We start from the raw sequence: 16,101 nt of genomic DNA, 5'->3' as shown, positions 1-16,101 counted from the left end.
GGCATTACCACTGGGGGCATAACTACTAGGGCGCTAAATGACTGGGGGCATTACTACAGGCAACATTACTACTGGGGGCAATACGGGCATTGCATAAGGGGCACCACTACTATGGGGTCTATATAAGGGGCACTACCAGTACAGTGGACATTGCATAATGAGCGCTACAACTGTGGGCATTGTATAAGAAGCGCCACCTCACATAAATGTACTTGCCCCTTCCATGGTGCCCCCCCCTATCATTTTCTTCTGGATCCGCCCCTGCCTGCTATGGAAAGCCGCTCACCACCACTGACATCGCTGGGCAGGGGGGGAAAGCGCTCAGTGTGTATGCACCTTTACACAGCTGAAGCCATACCACTGTGCAAACCAGACATAAAAGAGAACAGCACAACTCACTCCATTTAGATAGTGCTGTATGAAGACTTTTGTCGCCCACTGTTACCGATAAGGTTTTTTATCGGTTCGCTCCCGAGTCAGCACTGGCGGGATATCCCGCTGCAGCCACGTTAGGTTCGTATCCCTCCAAACGTACGGAGCACAATCATAGCAAGGACTCGGATGTCCCCGCCTGCCAGGCACCGGGTGTCAGTGGCGAAAACACATATTGCAGGCGGAACTGGGGCTGTGTGTAACACATGCCATTTAGGAATATAGGAGACAAGACGCTGAGCTTTTCCATACACCCCTGCTGCACACTGCTGGCAGCTCCCGCACTCACCCTGACACTTGAGGCTCCTTGTTACTCTCCGCATCTCCGTTGCTGGGGGCAGCAGTCGCCTCCTCACTTTTGATCTTTGCGGGTAAATTTCGGTGGATCTTAACCTTAATCAACGCGCTGGACGCCATCTTCACAACTACCGGGAGGTTTTTATAAAATGGAACCAACCAGCAGCCAACAGGTAATACAGAGCTGTATGCGACGAGGGCATCCCAGGAAACTGCGTCATCAACGCGCGCCGCGCCATTTCCGTAGCTTCCAATGGCAGAGATGGTTTCTCCCTACGTCACCGTCCAATCTAAATCACGTGGCTGCTAGAGTCGGTGTCTGCGGCGTTCCTCTTTATCAGATTCATGATTACATGTTTGTCATACTCCTGCGCAGCTATAAATTGGGTTGTGAATTGATAACGTAAATGGAAAGTCCGAAGTCATCCTTTCCTTCCAATTTCTGGGGGGGGGGGGGGGGTATTGAGATGTGTTGATGTGTGATGGAGACTGTGGGGGTTCATGTACTAAGCCTTGGAGAGAGATCAAGTGGATTTAGTACCTACCAGATCATAACTGTTGTTTTTCAAACACAGCTTGTAACATGGCATTTAGGAGCTGATTGGCTGGTACTTTATTTCCATCCACTTTATCTCTCTCTCCAAGGCTTACTACATAGCGGTTTATTCATGAAGCAGTGAAAAGAGTGTAGAAACAGACCAGTGGGTAAGTTGCTCATGGCAACCAATCAGCATCTCCCTTACATTTTATAGAATGTTCATGATAAAGGGTCCCTTCAAAGCAGAATGGTTGCCTTGGTTAACTTCTCCACTGGTTCTTTTCTCCACTCTTTTCACTGCTTCATGAATAGACACCTGTGTAGCAAAGGGCAAGAGGGTAAGTGGCTGATGGGAGCTGTGTACGAATGGGGTTAGTGGTGTGGGGACTATCGGGCAGAATAAAGTTGGTATTCAATTAGCTGCAATAATTTACCAGAGCTGATTGATTTGCCAGGGGGCTATTCGAAAACCCCAGATACCCAGCAGTTATTGGAGATTGGCACCTGAAGTATAATCAACATAAGCAGCCCTTGGAGCTGTGATAACACACTGGTCTGGATACTTACCCTGGACCCCATGTGTTAACGCAGGGAAATTTTTCTCTCCCCAAAAAAACCTTTAACTGAATAGCCTGATCATTGGTTAAAAATAATGCAATCAGCCCATTTTTTTAAATGGAGAAAAATTATAAGAGCTAAATGAATACAAGCTTGAGGGGGGAAGGGGCTGATAGGGTAAAGGGAAGACCGAGATGTGGGATGATTCACCAGAGATACCATATCCAATAGCATAAATCCAGTAGAACCAGTAAATGGTTGTAGTGAGGAGATATACAGATGGAGCTGTTTATGCAGGCTAACGGGATTTTGTGTAGGGTTGCTGCATCACCAGAGTATGCTAAGGCAGATGGCATAAATTCCAACTATCAGCCAGAATAATATTAATTTTATTTCATCCACTAGGGAACATAGAAACAGAATTTGATGGCAGATAAGAACCACTTGGCCCATCTAGTCTACCCTACATCCTTTAGGTAATCTCAACCCTTTTTGAACCTTAATTCGTTGTAAGGCTATTCATATGCTTATCCCAAGCATGTTTAAATTGCTCTACCGTCTTAGCCTCTACCACCTCTGGTGGGAGGCTATTCCACTTATCCACTACCCTTTCTGTGAAGTAATGTTTCTTTAAATTTCCCCTGAACCTGCTTCCCTCCAGTCTCAGTGTATGTCCTCGAGTTCTAATACGTCTCTTCCTTTGAAGAATGTTTCCCTCCTGAACTTTGTTAAAACCTTTGGTATATTTGAAAGTTTCTATCATGTCCCCCCTTTCTCTTCTCTCCTCCAAACTATACATGTTAAGATCTTTTAGCCTTTCCAGGTAAGTTTTGTGATTTAGGCCATGCACCATTTTAGTTGCCCTTCTTTGTACACTCTCTAATGTATTTATATCCTTTTGGAGATATGGTCTCCAGAACTGGACACAGTATTCCAGATGGGGCCGTACCAATGACCTATACAGTGGCATTATTACTTCTTTTTTCCTGCTACTGATTCCTCTCCCTATGCAACCAAACATCTGACTTGCCTTTCTCATTGCTTTGTTGCATTGCTTTCTTGCCTTTAAGTCACTTGAAATAGTGTCTCCTAAATCCCTTTCCTCCTCAGTAATTTCCATTATAGTACCATGATACTATATTTAACCTTTGAGTTTTTGAGACCCAAGTGCATGATTTTGCATTTTTTAGCATTAAACTGTAGTTGCCATGTTCTTGACCATTTCTCAAGCCTACCAAGGTCATCAATCATTTGTTTTACCCCTCCCAGTGTGTCTACCCTGTTGCATATCTTTGTATCATCAGCAAAAAGGCATACTTTACCTTCAATACCATTTGTAATGCCACCAACAAAGATATTAAAGAGAACTGGTCCAAGTACAGATCCCTGGGGTACTCCACTGGTAACATTTCCCTTCATAGATTGCACTCCATTTACTACAACGGTCTGTTTCCTATTCTGCAACCAGGTTCTTATCCATTTAACTGTTTTATAATCCACCCCTATGCTTTCACGTTTATTTAGCAGTCTGTGATGTGGGACAGTGTCAAATGCCTTACTAAAGTCTAGATATGCTACATCTACAGCTCCCCCTTGATCTATTCTTTTTGTCACAGAGTCAAAAAAGTCAATAAGATTTGTTTGGCATGATCTCCCACCAGTAAATGCATGTTGTTTTGGATCTTGTAAGTTGTTTGCTTTAAGATATTCCACAACTCTTTATTTGAATACTTTTTCCATTACTTTCCCTACTACTGATGTAAGGCTTACTGGTCTGTAGTTACTTGCTTCTTCCTTGCTTCCACTTTTGTGCAGTGGAACTACATTTGCTCTTTTACAGTCCTCTGAAATGGCACCTGCATTTAGTGACTGGTTAAATAATTCTGTTAAAGGTGTCACCAGCACATCTTTTAGCTCTTTTAGTATCGTTGGGTGTATCTCATCTAGCCCCATTGATTTATCCACTATTAGTTTTGTTAGGACCTTCTCAGTAAATGTATTTTCATCTACCTTATTTTTATGAATGTCCTTGCTGCTTAACTGTGGCCCCTTCTCCTTCTGTAGTAAATACTGAGTAAAAATTATTTAGGTGATCTGCTATTGCCTTGTCTCCCTCCACCAAATGCTCACTCTCTGTCTTAAATCTTTTTATTCCTCCATTTGATTTTCTCCTTTCTCTGACGTCCTAGTGGATGCTGGGAACTCCGTAAGGACCATGGGGAATAGACGGGCTCCGCAGGAGACAGGGCACTCTAAAAGAAAGATTAGGTACTATCTGGTGTGCACTGGCTCCTCCCACTATGACCCTCCTACAGACCTCAGTTAGATTTCTGTGCCCGGCCGAGCTGGATGCACACTAGGGGCTCTCCTGAGCTCCTAGAAAGAAAGTTTATTTTAGGTTTTTTATTTTACAGTGAGACCTGCTGGCAACAGGCTCACTGCATCGAGGGACTAAGGGGAGAAGAAGCGAACCTACCTGCTTGCAGCTAGCTTGGGCTTATTAGGCTACTGGACACCATTAGCTCCAGAGGGATCGACCGCAGGACCCGTCCTTGGTGTTCGTTCCCGGAGCCGCGCCGCCGTCCCCCTTACAGAGCCAGAAGCACGAAGATGGTCCAGAAAATCGGCGGCAGAAGACTTCAGTCTTCACCAAGGTAGCGCACAGCACTGCAGCTGTGCGCCATTGCTCCTCATGTACACCTCACACTCCGGTCACTGATGGGTGCAGGGCGCTGGGGGGGGGCGCCCTGAGCAGCAATAAAAACACCTTGGCTGGCAAAATAATCACAATATATAGCCCCAGAGGCTATATATGTGATAAATACCCCTGCCAGAATCCATAAAAAAGCGGGAGAAAAGTCCGCGAAAAAGGGGCGGAGCTATCTCCCTCAGCACACTGGCGCCATTTTCTCTTCACAGTGCAGCTGGAAGACAGCTCCCCAGGCTCTCCCCTGTAGTTTGCAGGCTCAAAGGGTTAAAAAGAGAGGGGGGGCACTAAATTTAGGCGCAATATTGTATATACAAGCAGCTATTGGGAAAAATTCACTCAATATAGTGTTAATCCCTAAATTATATAGCGCTCTGGTGTGTGCTGGCATACTCTCTCTCTGTCTCCCCAAAGGGCTGTGTGGGGTCCTGTCCTCAGTCAGAGCATTCCCTGTGTGTGTGCGGTGTGTCGGTACGGCTGTGTCGACACGTTTGATGAGGAGGCTTATGTGGTGGCAGAGCAGATGCCGATAAATGTGATGTCGCCCCCTGTGGGGCCGACACCAGAGTGGATGGATAGGTGGAAGGTATAAACCGACAGTGTCAACTCCTTACATAAAAGGCTGGATGACGTAACAGCTGTGGGACAGCCGGCTTCTCAGCCCGCGCCTGCCCAGGCGTCTCAAAGGCCATCAGGGGCTCAAAAACGCCCGCTCCCTCAGATGGCAGACACAGATGTCGACACGGAGTCTGACTCCAGTGTCGACGAGGTTGAGACATATACACAATCCACTAGGAACATCCGTTACATGATCCCGGCAATAAAAAATGTGTTACACATTTCTGACATTAACCCAAGTACCACTAAAAAAAAAAAAGGGTTTTATGTTTGGGGAGAAAAAGCAGGCAGTGTTTTGTTCCCCCATCAAATGAGTGAATGAAGTGTGAAAAAGCGTGGGTTCCCCCGATAAGAAACTGGTAATTTCTAAAAAGTTACTGATGGCGTACCCTTTCCCGCCAGAGGATAAGTTACGCTGGGAGATATCCCCTAGGGTGGATAAGGTGCTCACACGTTTGTCAAAAAAGGTGGCACTGCCGTCTTAGGATACGGCCACTTTGAAGGTACCTGCTGATAAAAAGCAGGAGGCTATCCTGAAGTCTGTATTTACACACTCAGGTACTAGACTGAGACCTGCAGATAGTGCTGCTGCAGCGTGGTCTGTGACCCTGTCAAACAGGGATACTATTTTGCGAACATAAGAGCATATTAAAGACGTCGTCTTATATATGAGGGATGCACAGAGGGATATTTTGCCGGCTGGCATCCAGAATTAATGCAATGTCCATTCTGTCAGGAGGGTATTAGAGACCCGACACTGGACAGGTGATGCTGACTTTAAAAGGCACATAGAGCCTTATAAGGGTGAGGAATTGTTTGGGGATGGTCTCTGGGACCTCGTATCCACAGCAACAGCTGGGAAGAAAAATTTTTTACCTCAGGTTTCCTCACAGCCTAAGAAAGCACTGTATTATCAGGTACAGTCCTTTCGGCTTCAGAAAAGCAAGCGGGTCAAAGGCGCTTCCTTTCTGCACAGAGACGAGGGAAGAGGGAAAAAGCTGCACCAGTCAGCCAGTTCCCAGAATCAAAATTCTTCCCCCGCTTCCTCTGAGTCCACCGCATGACGCGGGGGCTCCACAGGCGTAGCCAGGTACGGTGGGGGGCCGCCTCAAAAATTTCAGCGATCAGTGGGCTCGCTCACAGGTGGATCCCTGGATCCTTCAAGTAGTATCTCAGGGGTACAAGCTGGAATTCGAGGCGTCTCCCCCCCGCCGTTTCCTCAAATCTGCCTTGCCGACAACTCCCTCAGGGAGGGAGGCTGTGCTAGAGGCAATTCACAAGCTGTATTCCCAGCAGGTGATAGTCAAGGTGCCCCTACTTCAACAAGGACGGGGTTACTATTCCACACTGTTTGTGGTACCGAAACCGGACGGTTCGGTGAGACCCATTTTAAATTTGAAATCCTTGAACACATACATAAAAAAATTCAAGTTCAAGATGGAATCGCTCAGGGCGGTTATTGCAAGCCTGGAGGAGGGGGATTACATGGTATCCCTGGACATCAAGGATGCTTACCTACATGTCCCCATTTACCATCCTCACCAGGAGTACCTCAGATTTGTGGTACAGGATTGCCATTACCAATTCCAAACACTGCCGTTTAAACTGTCCACGGCACCGAGGGTCTTTACCAAGGTAATGGCAGAAATGATGATACTCCTTCGAAAAAAGGGAGTTTTAATTATCCCGTACTTGGACGATCTCCTTATAAAGGCCAGGTCCAAGGAGCAGTTGTTGGTCGGAGTAGCACTATCTCGGGAAGTGCTACAACAGCACGGATGGATTCTAAACATTCCAAAGTCACAGCTGGTTCCTACCACACGCCTACTGTTCCTGGGGATGGTTCTGGACACAGAACAGAAAAAAGTGTTTCTCCCGCAGGAGAAAGCCAAGGAGCTGTCATCTCTAGTCAGAGACCTCCTGAAACCAAAACAGGTATCGGTGCATCACTGCACACGAGTCCTGGGAAAAATTGTAGCTTCTTACGAAGCAAATTCCATTCGGCAGGTTCCATGCAAGAACCTTTCAGTGGGACCTCTTGGACAAGTGGTCGGGATCGCATCTTCATATGCATCGGCTGATAACCCTGTCTCCAAGGACCAGGGTATCTCTACTGTGGTGGCTGCAGAGTGCTCATCTTCAAGAGGGCCGCAGATTCGGCATACAGGACTGGGTCCTGGTAACCACGGATGCCAGCCTTCGAGGCTGGGGGGCAGTCACACAGGGAAGAAATTTCCAAGGACTTTGGTCAAGTCAGGAGTCGTCCCTACACATAAATATTCTGGAACTGAGGGCCATTTACAATGCCCTAAGTCTGGCAAGGCCTCTGCTTCAAAACCAGCCGGTACTGATCCAATCAGACAACATCACGGCAGTCGCCCATGTAAACCGACAGGGCGGCACAAGAAGCAGGATGGCGATGGCAGAAGCCACAAGGATTCTCCGATGGGCGGAAAATCACGTCTTAGCACTGTCAGCAGTGTTCATTCCGGGAGTGGACAACTGGGAAGCAGACTTCCTCAGCAGACACGACCTACACCCGGGAGAGTGGGGACTTCATCCAGAAGTCTTCCAACTGTTGGTAAACCGTTGGGAAAGGCCACAGGTGGACATGATGGCGTCCCGCCTAAACAAAAAACTAGATATTTCGCCAGGTCAAGGGACCCTCAGGCAATAGCTGTGGACGCTCTAGTGACACCGTGGGTGTACCAGTCGGTTTATGTATTCCCTCCTCTGCCTCTCATACCAAAGGTACTGAGAATAATAAGAAAACGAGGAGTAAGAACGATACTCGGGGTTCCGGATTGGCCAAGAAGAGCTTGGTACCCAGAACTTCAAGAAATGATATCAGAGGACCCATGGCCTCTACCGCTCAGACAGGATCTGCTACAGCAGGGGCCCTGTCTGTTCCAAGACTTACCGCGGCTGCGTTTGACGGCATGGCGGTTGAATTCCGGATCCTAAAGGAAAAGGGCATTCCGGAGGAAGTCATTCCTACGCTGATAAAAGCCAGGAAAGAAGTAACCGCAAACCATTATCACCGTATTTGGCGAAAATATGTTGCGTGGTGTGAGGCCAGGAAGGCCCCAACAGAGGAATTTCAGCTGGGTCGTTTTCTGCACTTCCTACAGTCAGGAGTGACTATGGGCCTAAACTTGGGTTCCATTAAGGTCCAGATTTCGGCTCTGTCGATTTTCTTCCAGAAAGAACTGGCTTCACTGCCTGGAGTTCAGACATTTGTAAAGGGAGTGCTACATATTCAGCCCCCTTTTTGTGCCTCCTGTGGCACCTTGGGATCTCAACGTGGTGTTGAGTTTCCTAAAATCACATTGGTTTGAGCCACTTAAAACTGTGGATTTGAAATATCTCACGTGGAAAGTGGTCATGTTATTGGCCTTGGCTTCGGCCAGGCGTGTGTCAGAATTGGCGGCTTTGTCATGTAAAAGCCCTTATCTAATTTTCCATATGGATAGGGCAGAATTGAGGACTCGTCCCCAGTTTCTCCCTAAGGTGGTATCAGCTTTTCACTTGAACCAACCTATTGTAGTGCCTGCGGCTACTAGGGACTTGGAAGATTCCAAGTTACTGGACGTAGTCAGGGCCTTAAAAATTTATATTTCCAGGACGGCTGGAGTCAGGAAAACTGACTCGCTTTTTATCCTGTAGGCACCCAACAAAATAGGTGCTCCTGCTTCTAAGCAGACTATTGCTCGCTGAATTTGTAGCACAATTCAGCTGGCGCATTCTGCGGCTGGATTGCCGCATCCTAAATCAGTAAAAGCCCATTCCACGAGGAAAGTGGGCTCATCTTGGGCGGCTGCCCGAGGGGTCTCGGCTTTACAACTTTGCCGAGCTGCAACTTGGTCAGGGGCAAACACGTTTGCTAAATTCTACAAATTTGATACCCTGGCTGAGGAGGACCTTGAGTTCTCTCATTCGGTGCTGCAGAGTCATCCGCACTCTCCCGCCCGTTTGGGAGCTTTGGTATAATCCCCATGGTCCTTACGGAGTTCCCAGCATCCACTAGGACGTCAGAGAAAATAAGATTTTACTCACCGGTAAATCTATTTCTCGTAGTCCGTAGTGGATGCTGGGCGCCCATCCCAAGTGCGGATTGTCTGCAATACTTGTATGTAGTTATTGCCTAACTAAGGGTTATTGTTGAGCCATCTGTTGAGAGGCTCAGTTATATTTCATACTGTTAACTGGGTATAGTATCACGAGTTATACGGTGTGATTGGTGTGGCTGGTATGAGTCTTACCCGGGATTCAAAATCCTTCCTTATTGTGTCAGCTCTTCCGGGCACAGTATCCTAACTGAGGTCTGGAGGAGGGTCATAGTGGGAGGAGCCAGTGCACACCAGATAGTACCTAATCTTTCTTTTAGAGTGCCCAGTCTCCTGCGGAGCCCGTCTATTCCCCATGGTCCTTACGGAGTTCCCAGCATCCACTACGGACTACGAGAAATAGATTTACCGGTGAGTAAAATCTTATTTTTACTTATATACTTAAAAAAAAGTTTTGCCCCCTATATCTACTGACTGGGCCATTTTCTCCTCAGCTTCTGCCTTTGCATATCTGATCACTTTCTTAGCATCCTTCCGTCTGTCAAGATAACCCTCTTTCTCATTATTATTTTGAGTCTGTTTGTATTTCCTAAAAGCCATCCTTTTTTCTTTCACATTAGTTGATACTACTTTTGTGAACCACATTGGCTTCCTTTTCCTGGTGCTTTTCCTAACCCTTTTGATACAAAGGTCTGTTGCCCTTAGTATTGCACTTTTTAGTTTTTCCCACCTCTCCTGCACTCCTTCCAAGTTCCTCCAGTCTGCCAATGAATCGCTTAAACATCTCCTCATTTTTGCAAAGTCAGCATTTCTAAAATCCAACACCTTTGTTTTTATGTGACAGGAGTTGGATCCTGTCTTTATACTAGACCATACTGCTTGATGATCACTGGATTCCAGGTGCTCACCCACATATATCTCTGATATCCTGTCACCATTTGTAAGAATTAAATCTAATATTGAGTCTTTGTGAGTGGGCTCCCTCACCAGTTGCTTGAGAGAAGCTCCCTGTGAGGAATTTAGAAATTTGCCACTTGTAGCTGAACTTGCAAAAGACCCCTCCCAATTTACATCAGGTAAATTAAAGTCTCCCATGATTATGACTTCTCCCTTTAAAACCATTTTAGTGATGTCCAACAATAGGATCCTGTCCAAATTCTGTCACTGGCCTGGTAGTCTAAAGATCACATCAATGCGAATAATGTCCTCCCCGGTTTCTATGGTGACCCAAAGGGCCTCAGTTTTGTCTTCAATTTTTTGTATTAAAGTAGCATTTATGCTTTTTTTCACATACATTGCTACCTTCCCTCCTATTCTTCCCATTCTATCCTTCCTAAATAAATTGTATCCTGGTATAGCTATGTCCCAGTCATGATTCTCATTGCACCATGACTCTGTAATTGCCACAATATCCAGGTTATCCCTTGTCATAAACACAATTAGCTCTGGAATTTTGTCTCCTAAGCTCCTAGCATTTGCACACATAGCTTTAAGAATTTTGTCTGTGCATCTGTTGTTAGTAGCCATGTCCAGACAGTACAAAATAAATGACAAGTTTAAAGTTGAAATTACCTGTTTGGTGATGTTGCTCAGTGTTTGGTATTTGTTTTTCACTAATTAGGACTCACACTCTGTCCTTTACACCACGACTACACCTCACTAAATGTAAAGATATAGTACACCTGACCACAAATGGCCAAACGATCAAAGTAGGTAAACACCAGACAGCATGCAATAATAAACTATGTTTCACTGAGCAACTTCCCCATACATGCAATGCCAATTACAAGCAAAACATTACATCAAACAACATACATGAATTGCAAGCAAATCATGATAAAACAACTGTTCTTAGACTGCATGAGGATGTAAGAGAGAAACATATGTACATATGTTTAAATGGACAGATGAGTTTGCATGAGGTTGAAAGGCATGTTTTATGTCTGTTCCTTTGCTGTAATGTTGTTTGTCTGTTTCCCTCCTGTTCAAGTCCTGAATAAGTCCTTTTCTCTTACGTCCTAGAGGATGTTGGGGACTCCGTAAGGACCATGGGGATAGACGGGCTCCGCAGGAGACATGGGCACTTTAAGAAAGACTTTAGGAATGGGTGTGCACTGGCTCTTCCCTCTAAGCCCCTCCTCCAGACCTCAGTTTACTACTGTGCCCAGAGGAGACTGGGTGCATTACAGGGAGCTCTCCTGAGTTTCCTGTCAAAGTATTTTGTTAGGTTTTTTATTTTCAGGAAGCCTGCTGGCAACAGACTCCCTGCATCGAGGGACTGAGGGGAGAGAAGCAGACCTACTTCTGTGAGTTTCAATGCTCTGCTTCTTAGGCTACTGGACACCATTAGCTCCAGAGGGATCGGTACGCAGGTCTCACCCTCGCTGTCCGTCCCAGAGCCGCGCCGCTGTCCTCCTCACAGAGCCGGAAGATAGAAGCCGGGTGAGTATGAGAAGAAAAGAAGACTTCAGAGGCGGCAGAAGACTTCATGATCTTCACCGAGGTAACGCACAGCGGTGAAGCTGTGCGCCATTGCTCCCATACACCTCACACACGGCAGTCACTGTAAGGGTGCAGGGCGCAGGGGGGGGCACCCTGGGCAGCATATAAACCTCTTTCTGGCAAAAATAGGTATATATACAGTTGGGCACTGTATATATAAAGAGCCCCCGCCAGTTTCAGTATATTTGAGCGGGACAGAAGCCTGCCACCGAGGGGGTGGGGCTTCTCCCTCAGCACTCACCAGCGCCATTTTCTCCACAGCACAGCGCTGAGAGGAAGCTCCCCGGACTCTCACCGTGGTTAAGCAGGGGAAAGAGGGTTTTGAAGAAGGGGGGGGGGGCACATAATTTGGTGCATTTATATATGTAAAACAGCGCTACTCGGTAAACATATATTTATATAGTGTTTTTTCCTGGGTCATATAGCGCTGGGTGTGTGCTGGCATACTCTCTCTCTGTCTCTCCAAAGGGCCTTGTGGGGGAACTGTCTTCAGATAAGAGGATTCCCTGACTGTGTGGTGTGTCGGTACGCGTGTGTCGACATGTCTGAGGTAGAAGGCTTTTAGGGGGAGGAGGAGGAGAGAATGAGTGTGGTGTCTCCGTCGACAACGCCGACACCTGACTGGATGGATATGTGGAAGGTTTTAAGTGCTAATGTAAATTTCTCTAACGTCCTAAGTGGATGCTGGGGACTCCGTAAGGACCATGGGGAATAGCGGCTCCGCAGGAGTCTGGGCACAAAAGTAAAGCTTTAGAACTACCTGGTGTGCACTGGCTCCTCCCCCTATGACCCTCCTCCAAGCCTCAGTTAAGATTTTGTGCCCGAACGAGAAGGGTGCACACTAGGTGGCTCTCCTGAGCTGCTTAGTGAAAAGTTTAGTTTTAGGTTTTTTATTTTCAGTGAGACCTGCTGGCAACAGGCTCACTGCATCGAGGGACTAAGGGGAGAAGAAGCGAACTCACCTGCGTGCAGAGTGGATTGGGCTTCTTAGGCTACTGGACATTAGCTCCAGAGGGACGATCACAGGCCCAGCCATGGATGGGTCCCAGAGCCGCGCCGCCGGCCCCCTTACAGAGCCAGAAGACAGAAGAGGTCCGGAAAATCGGCGGCAGAAGACGTCCTGTCTTCAACAAGGTAGCGCACAGCACTGCAGCTGTGCGCCATTGTCTCAGCACACTTCACACTCCGGTCACTGAGGGTGCAGGGCGCTGGGGGGGGGGGGCGCCCTGAGACGCAATAAAAACACCTTGGATGGCAAAAAATGCATCACATATAGCTCCTGGGCTATATGGATGCATTTAACCCCTGCCAGAATACATAGAAAAACCGGAGATAAGGCCGCCGATAAGGGGGCGGAGCCTATCTCCTCAGCACACTGGCGCCATTTTCCCTCACAGCTCCGTTGGAGGGAAGCTCCCTGGCTCTCCCCTGCAGTCACTACACTACAGAAAGGGTTAAAAAAGAGAGGGGGGCACTAATTAGGCGCAGTATAAACAATACAGCAGCTATAAGGGGAAAAACACTTATATAAGGTTATCCCTGTATATATATAGCGCTCTGGTGTGTGCTGGCAAACTCTCCCTCTGTCTCCCCAAAGGGCTAGTGGGGTCCTGTCCTCTATCAGAGCATTCCCTGTGTGTGTGCTGTGTGTCGGTACGTTTGTGTCGACATGTATGAGGAGAAAAATGATGTGGAGACGGAGCAGATTGCCTGTAATAGTGATGTCACCCCCTAGGGGGTCGACACCTGAGTGGATGAACTGTTGGAAGGAATTACGTGACAGTGTCAGCTCTGTATAAAAGACAGTGGTTGACATGAGACAGTTGGCTACTCAGCTTGTGCCTGTCCAGACGTCTCATAGGTCGTCAGGGGCTCTAAAGCGCCCGTTACCTCAGATGGCAGATATAGACGCCGACACGGATACTGACTCCAGTGTCGACGGTGAAGAGACAAATGTGACTTCCAGTAGGGCCACACGTTACATGATAGAGGCAATGAAAAATGTTTTACACATTTCTGATAATACGAGTACCACCAAAAAGGGGTATTATGTTCGGTGAGGAAAAACTACCTGTAGTTTTCCTGAATCTGAGAAATTAAATGAGGTGTGTGATGATGCGTGGGTTTCCCCCGATAACAACTGATAATTTCTAAAATGTTATTGGCATTATATCCTTTCCCGCCAGAGGTTAGGGTGCGTTGGGAAACACCCCCTAGGGTGGATAAAGCGCTCACACGCTTGTAAGGGCTCTACCCTCTCCTGAGATGGCCGCTCTTAAGGATCCTGCTGATAGAAAGCAGGAGGGTATCCTAAAATGTATTTACACACATACTGGTGTTATACTGTGACCAGAAATCGCCTCAGCCTGGATGTGCAGTGCTGGGTTGGCGTGGTCGGATTCCCTGACTGAAAATATTGATACCCTAGATAGGGACAGTATATTTTTGCCTATAGAGCATTTAAAAGATGCATTTCTATATATGCGTGATGCACAGCGGAATATTTGCCGACTGGCATCAAGTCTAAGTGCGTTGTCCATTTCTACCAGTAGAGGGTTATGGACACGACAGTGGTCAGGTGATGCGGAGCAACATGAGAAGACGCCGTATTATCAGGCGCAGTCTTTTCGTGGACAAGCGGGCAAAAGGTTCCTCATTCTGCCCCGTGACAGAGGGAGAGGAAAAAGGCTGCAGAAATCAGCCAGTTCCCAGGAACAGAAACCCTTTCCCGCCTCTGCCAAGCCCTCAGTATGACGCTGGGGCTTTACAAGCAGAATCAGGCACGGTGGGGGGCCCGTCTCAATCAATTTCAGCGCGCAGTGGGCTCACTCGCAAGTAGACCCCTGGATCCTTCAGTGATATCTCAGGGGTACAAATTGGAATTCGAGACGTCTCCCCCTCGCCGTTTCCTAAAGTCGGCTTTACCGATGTCTCCCTCTGACAGGGAGACAGTTTTGGAAGCCATTCACAAGCTGTATTCCCAGCAGGTGATAATCAAGGTACCCCTCCTGCAACAGGGAACGGTGTATTATTCCACACTGTTGTGGTACCGAAGCCGGACGGCTCGGTGAGACCGATTCTAAATCTAAAATCTTTGAACACTTACATACGGAGGTTCAAATTCAAGATTGAGTCACTCAGAGCAGTGATTGCGAACCTGGAAGAAGGGGACTACATGATGTCTCGGGACAGCGAGGATGCTTACCTTCATGTCCAAAATTTACCCTTCTCACCAAGGGTACCTCAGGTTTATGGTACAGAACTGTCACTATCAGTTCAGACGCTGCCGTATGGATGGTCCACGGCACCCCGGGTCTTTACCAAGGTAATGGCCGAAATGATGATATTCCTTCGAAGGAAGGGAATTTTAGTTATCCCTTACTTGGACGATTCCCTGATAAGGGTAAGATCCAGGGAACAGTTGGAGGTCGGTGTAGCACTATCTCAGGTAGTGTTGCGGCAGCACGATTGGATTCTCAATATTCCAAAATCGCAGCTGGTTCCGACGACTCGTCTTCTGTTCCTAGGGATGATCCTGGACACAGTCCAGAAAAAGGTGTTTCTCCCAGAGGAGAAAGCCAGGGAGTTATCCGAGCTAGTCAGGAACCTCCTAGAACCGAGCCAAGTCTCAGTGCATCAATGCACAAGGGTTCTGGGTAAAATGGTGGCTTCCTACGAAGCAATCCCATTCGGCAGATTCCACGCAAGAACTTTCCAGTGGGACCTGCTGGACAAATGGTCCGGGTCGCATCTTCAGATGCATCAGCGGATAACCCTGTCACCAAGAACAAGGGTGTCCCTCCTGTGTTGGTTGCAGAGTGCTCATCTTCTAAAGGGCCGCAGATTCGGCATTCAGGACTGGGTCCTGGTGACCACGGATGCCAGCCTGCGAGGCTGGGGAGCAGTCACACAGGGAAGGAATTTCCAGGGCTTATGGTCAAGCCTGGAGACATCACTTCACATAAATATCCTGAAGCTAAGGGCCATTTACAATGCTCTAAGCTTAGCAAGACCTCTGCTTCAAGGTCAGCCGGTGTTGATCCAGTCGGACAACATCACGTCAGTCACCCACGTAAACAGACAGGGTGGCACAAGAAGCAGGAGGGCAATGGCAGAAGCTGCAAGGATTCTTCGCTGGGCGGAAAATCATGTGATAGCACTGTCAGCAATTCCGGGAGTGGACAACTGGGAAGCAGACTTCCTCAGCAGACACGACCTCCACCCGGGAGAGTGGGGACTTCACCCAGAAGTCTTCCACATGATTATAAACCGTTGGGAAAAACTCGACAGGTATTGCGCCAGGTCAAGGGACCCTCAGGCAATAGCTGTAGACGCTCTGGTAACACCGTGGGTGTACCAGTCAGTGTATGTGTTCCCTCATC

At 47.6% G+C, this 16,101-nt stretch overlaps 1 protein-coding gene across 1 annotated transcript in view; it reads right to left on the bottom strand.

The window, feature by feature from the left end:
• Nucleotides 1-994, bottom strand: part of HNRNPM (heterogeneous nuclear ribonucleoprotein M) — a 304,130-nt gene extending 303,136 nt beyond the window's left edge. The window contains exon 1 of the mRNA XM_063915138.1: nt 722-994. Coding sequence (XP_063771208.1) covers nt 722-849 — 128 coding nt within the window. The 5' untranslated portion in view covers nt 850-994. The remainder of the gene's footprint in view (nt 1-721) is intronic.
• Nucleotides 995-16,101: the final 15,107 nt, after the last annotated feature.

Source organism: Pseudophryne corroboree, chromosome 1 (assembly GCF_028390025.1).
Source record: "Pseudophryne corroboree isolate aPseCor3 chromosome 1, aPseCor3.hap2, whole genome shotgun sequence".
NCBI lineage: Eukaryota > Metazoa > Chordata > Amphibia > Anura > Myobatrachidae > Pseudophryne > Pseudophryne corroboree.
Note: the sequence above shows the minus strand (reverse complement) of the source record. Positions and strands in the feature narration are given on the sequence as shown.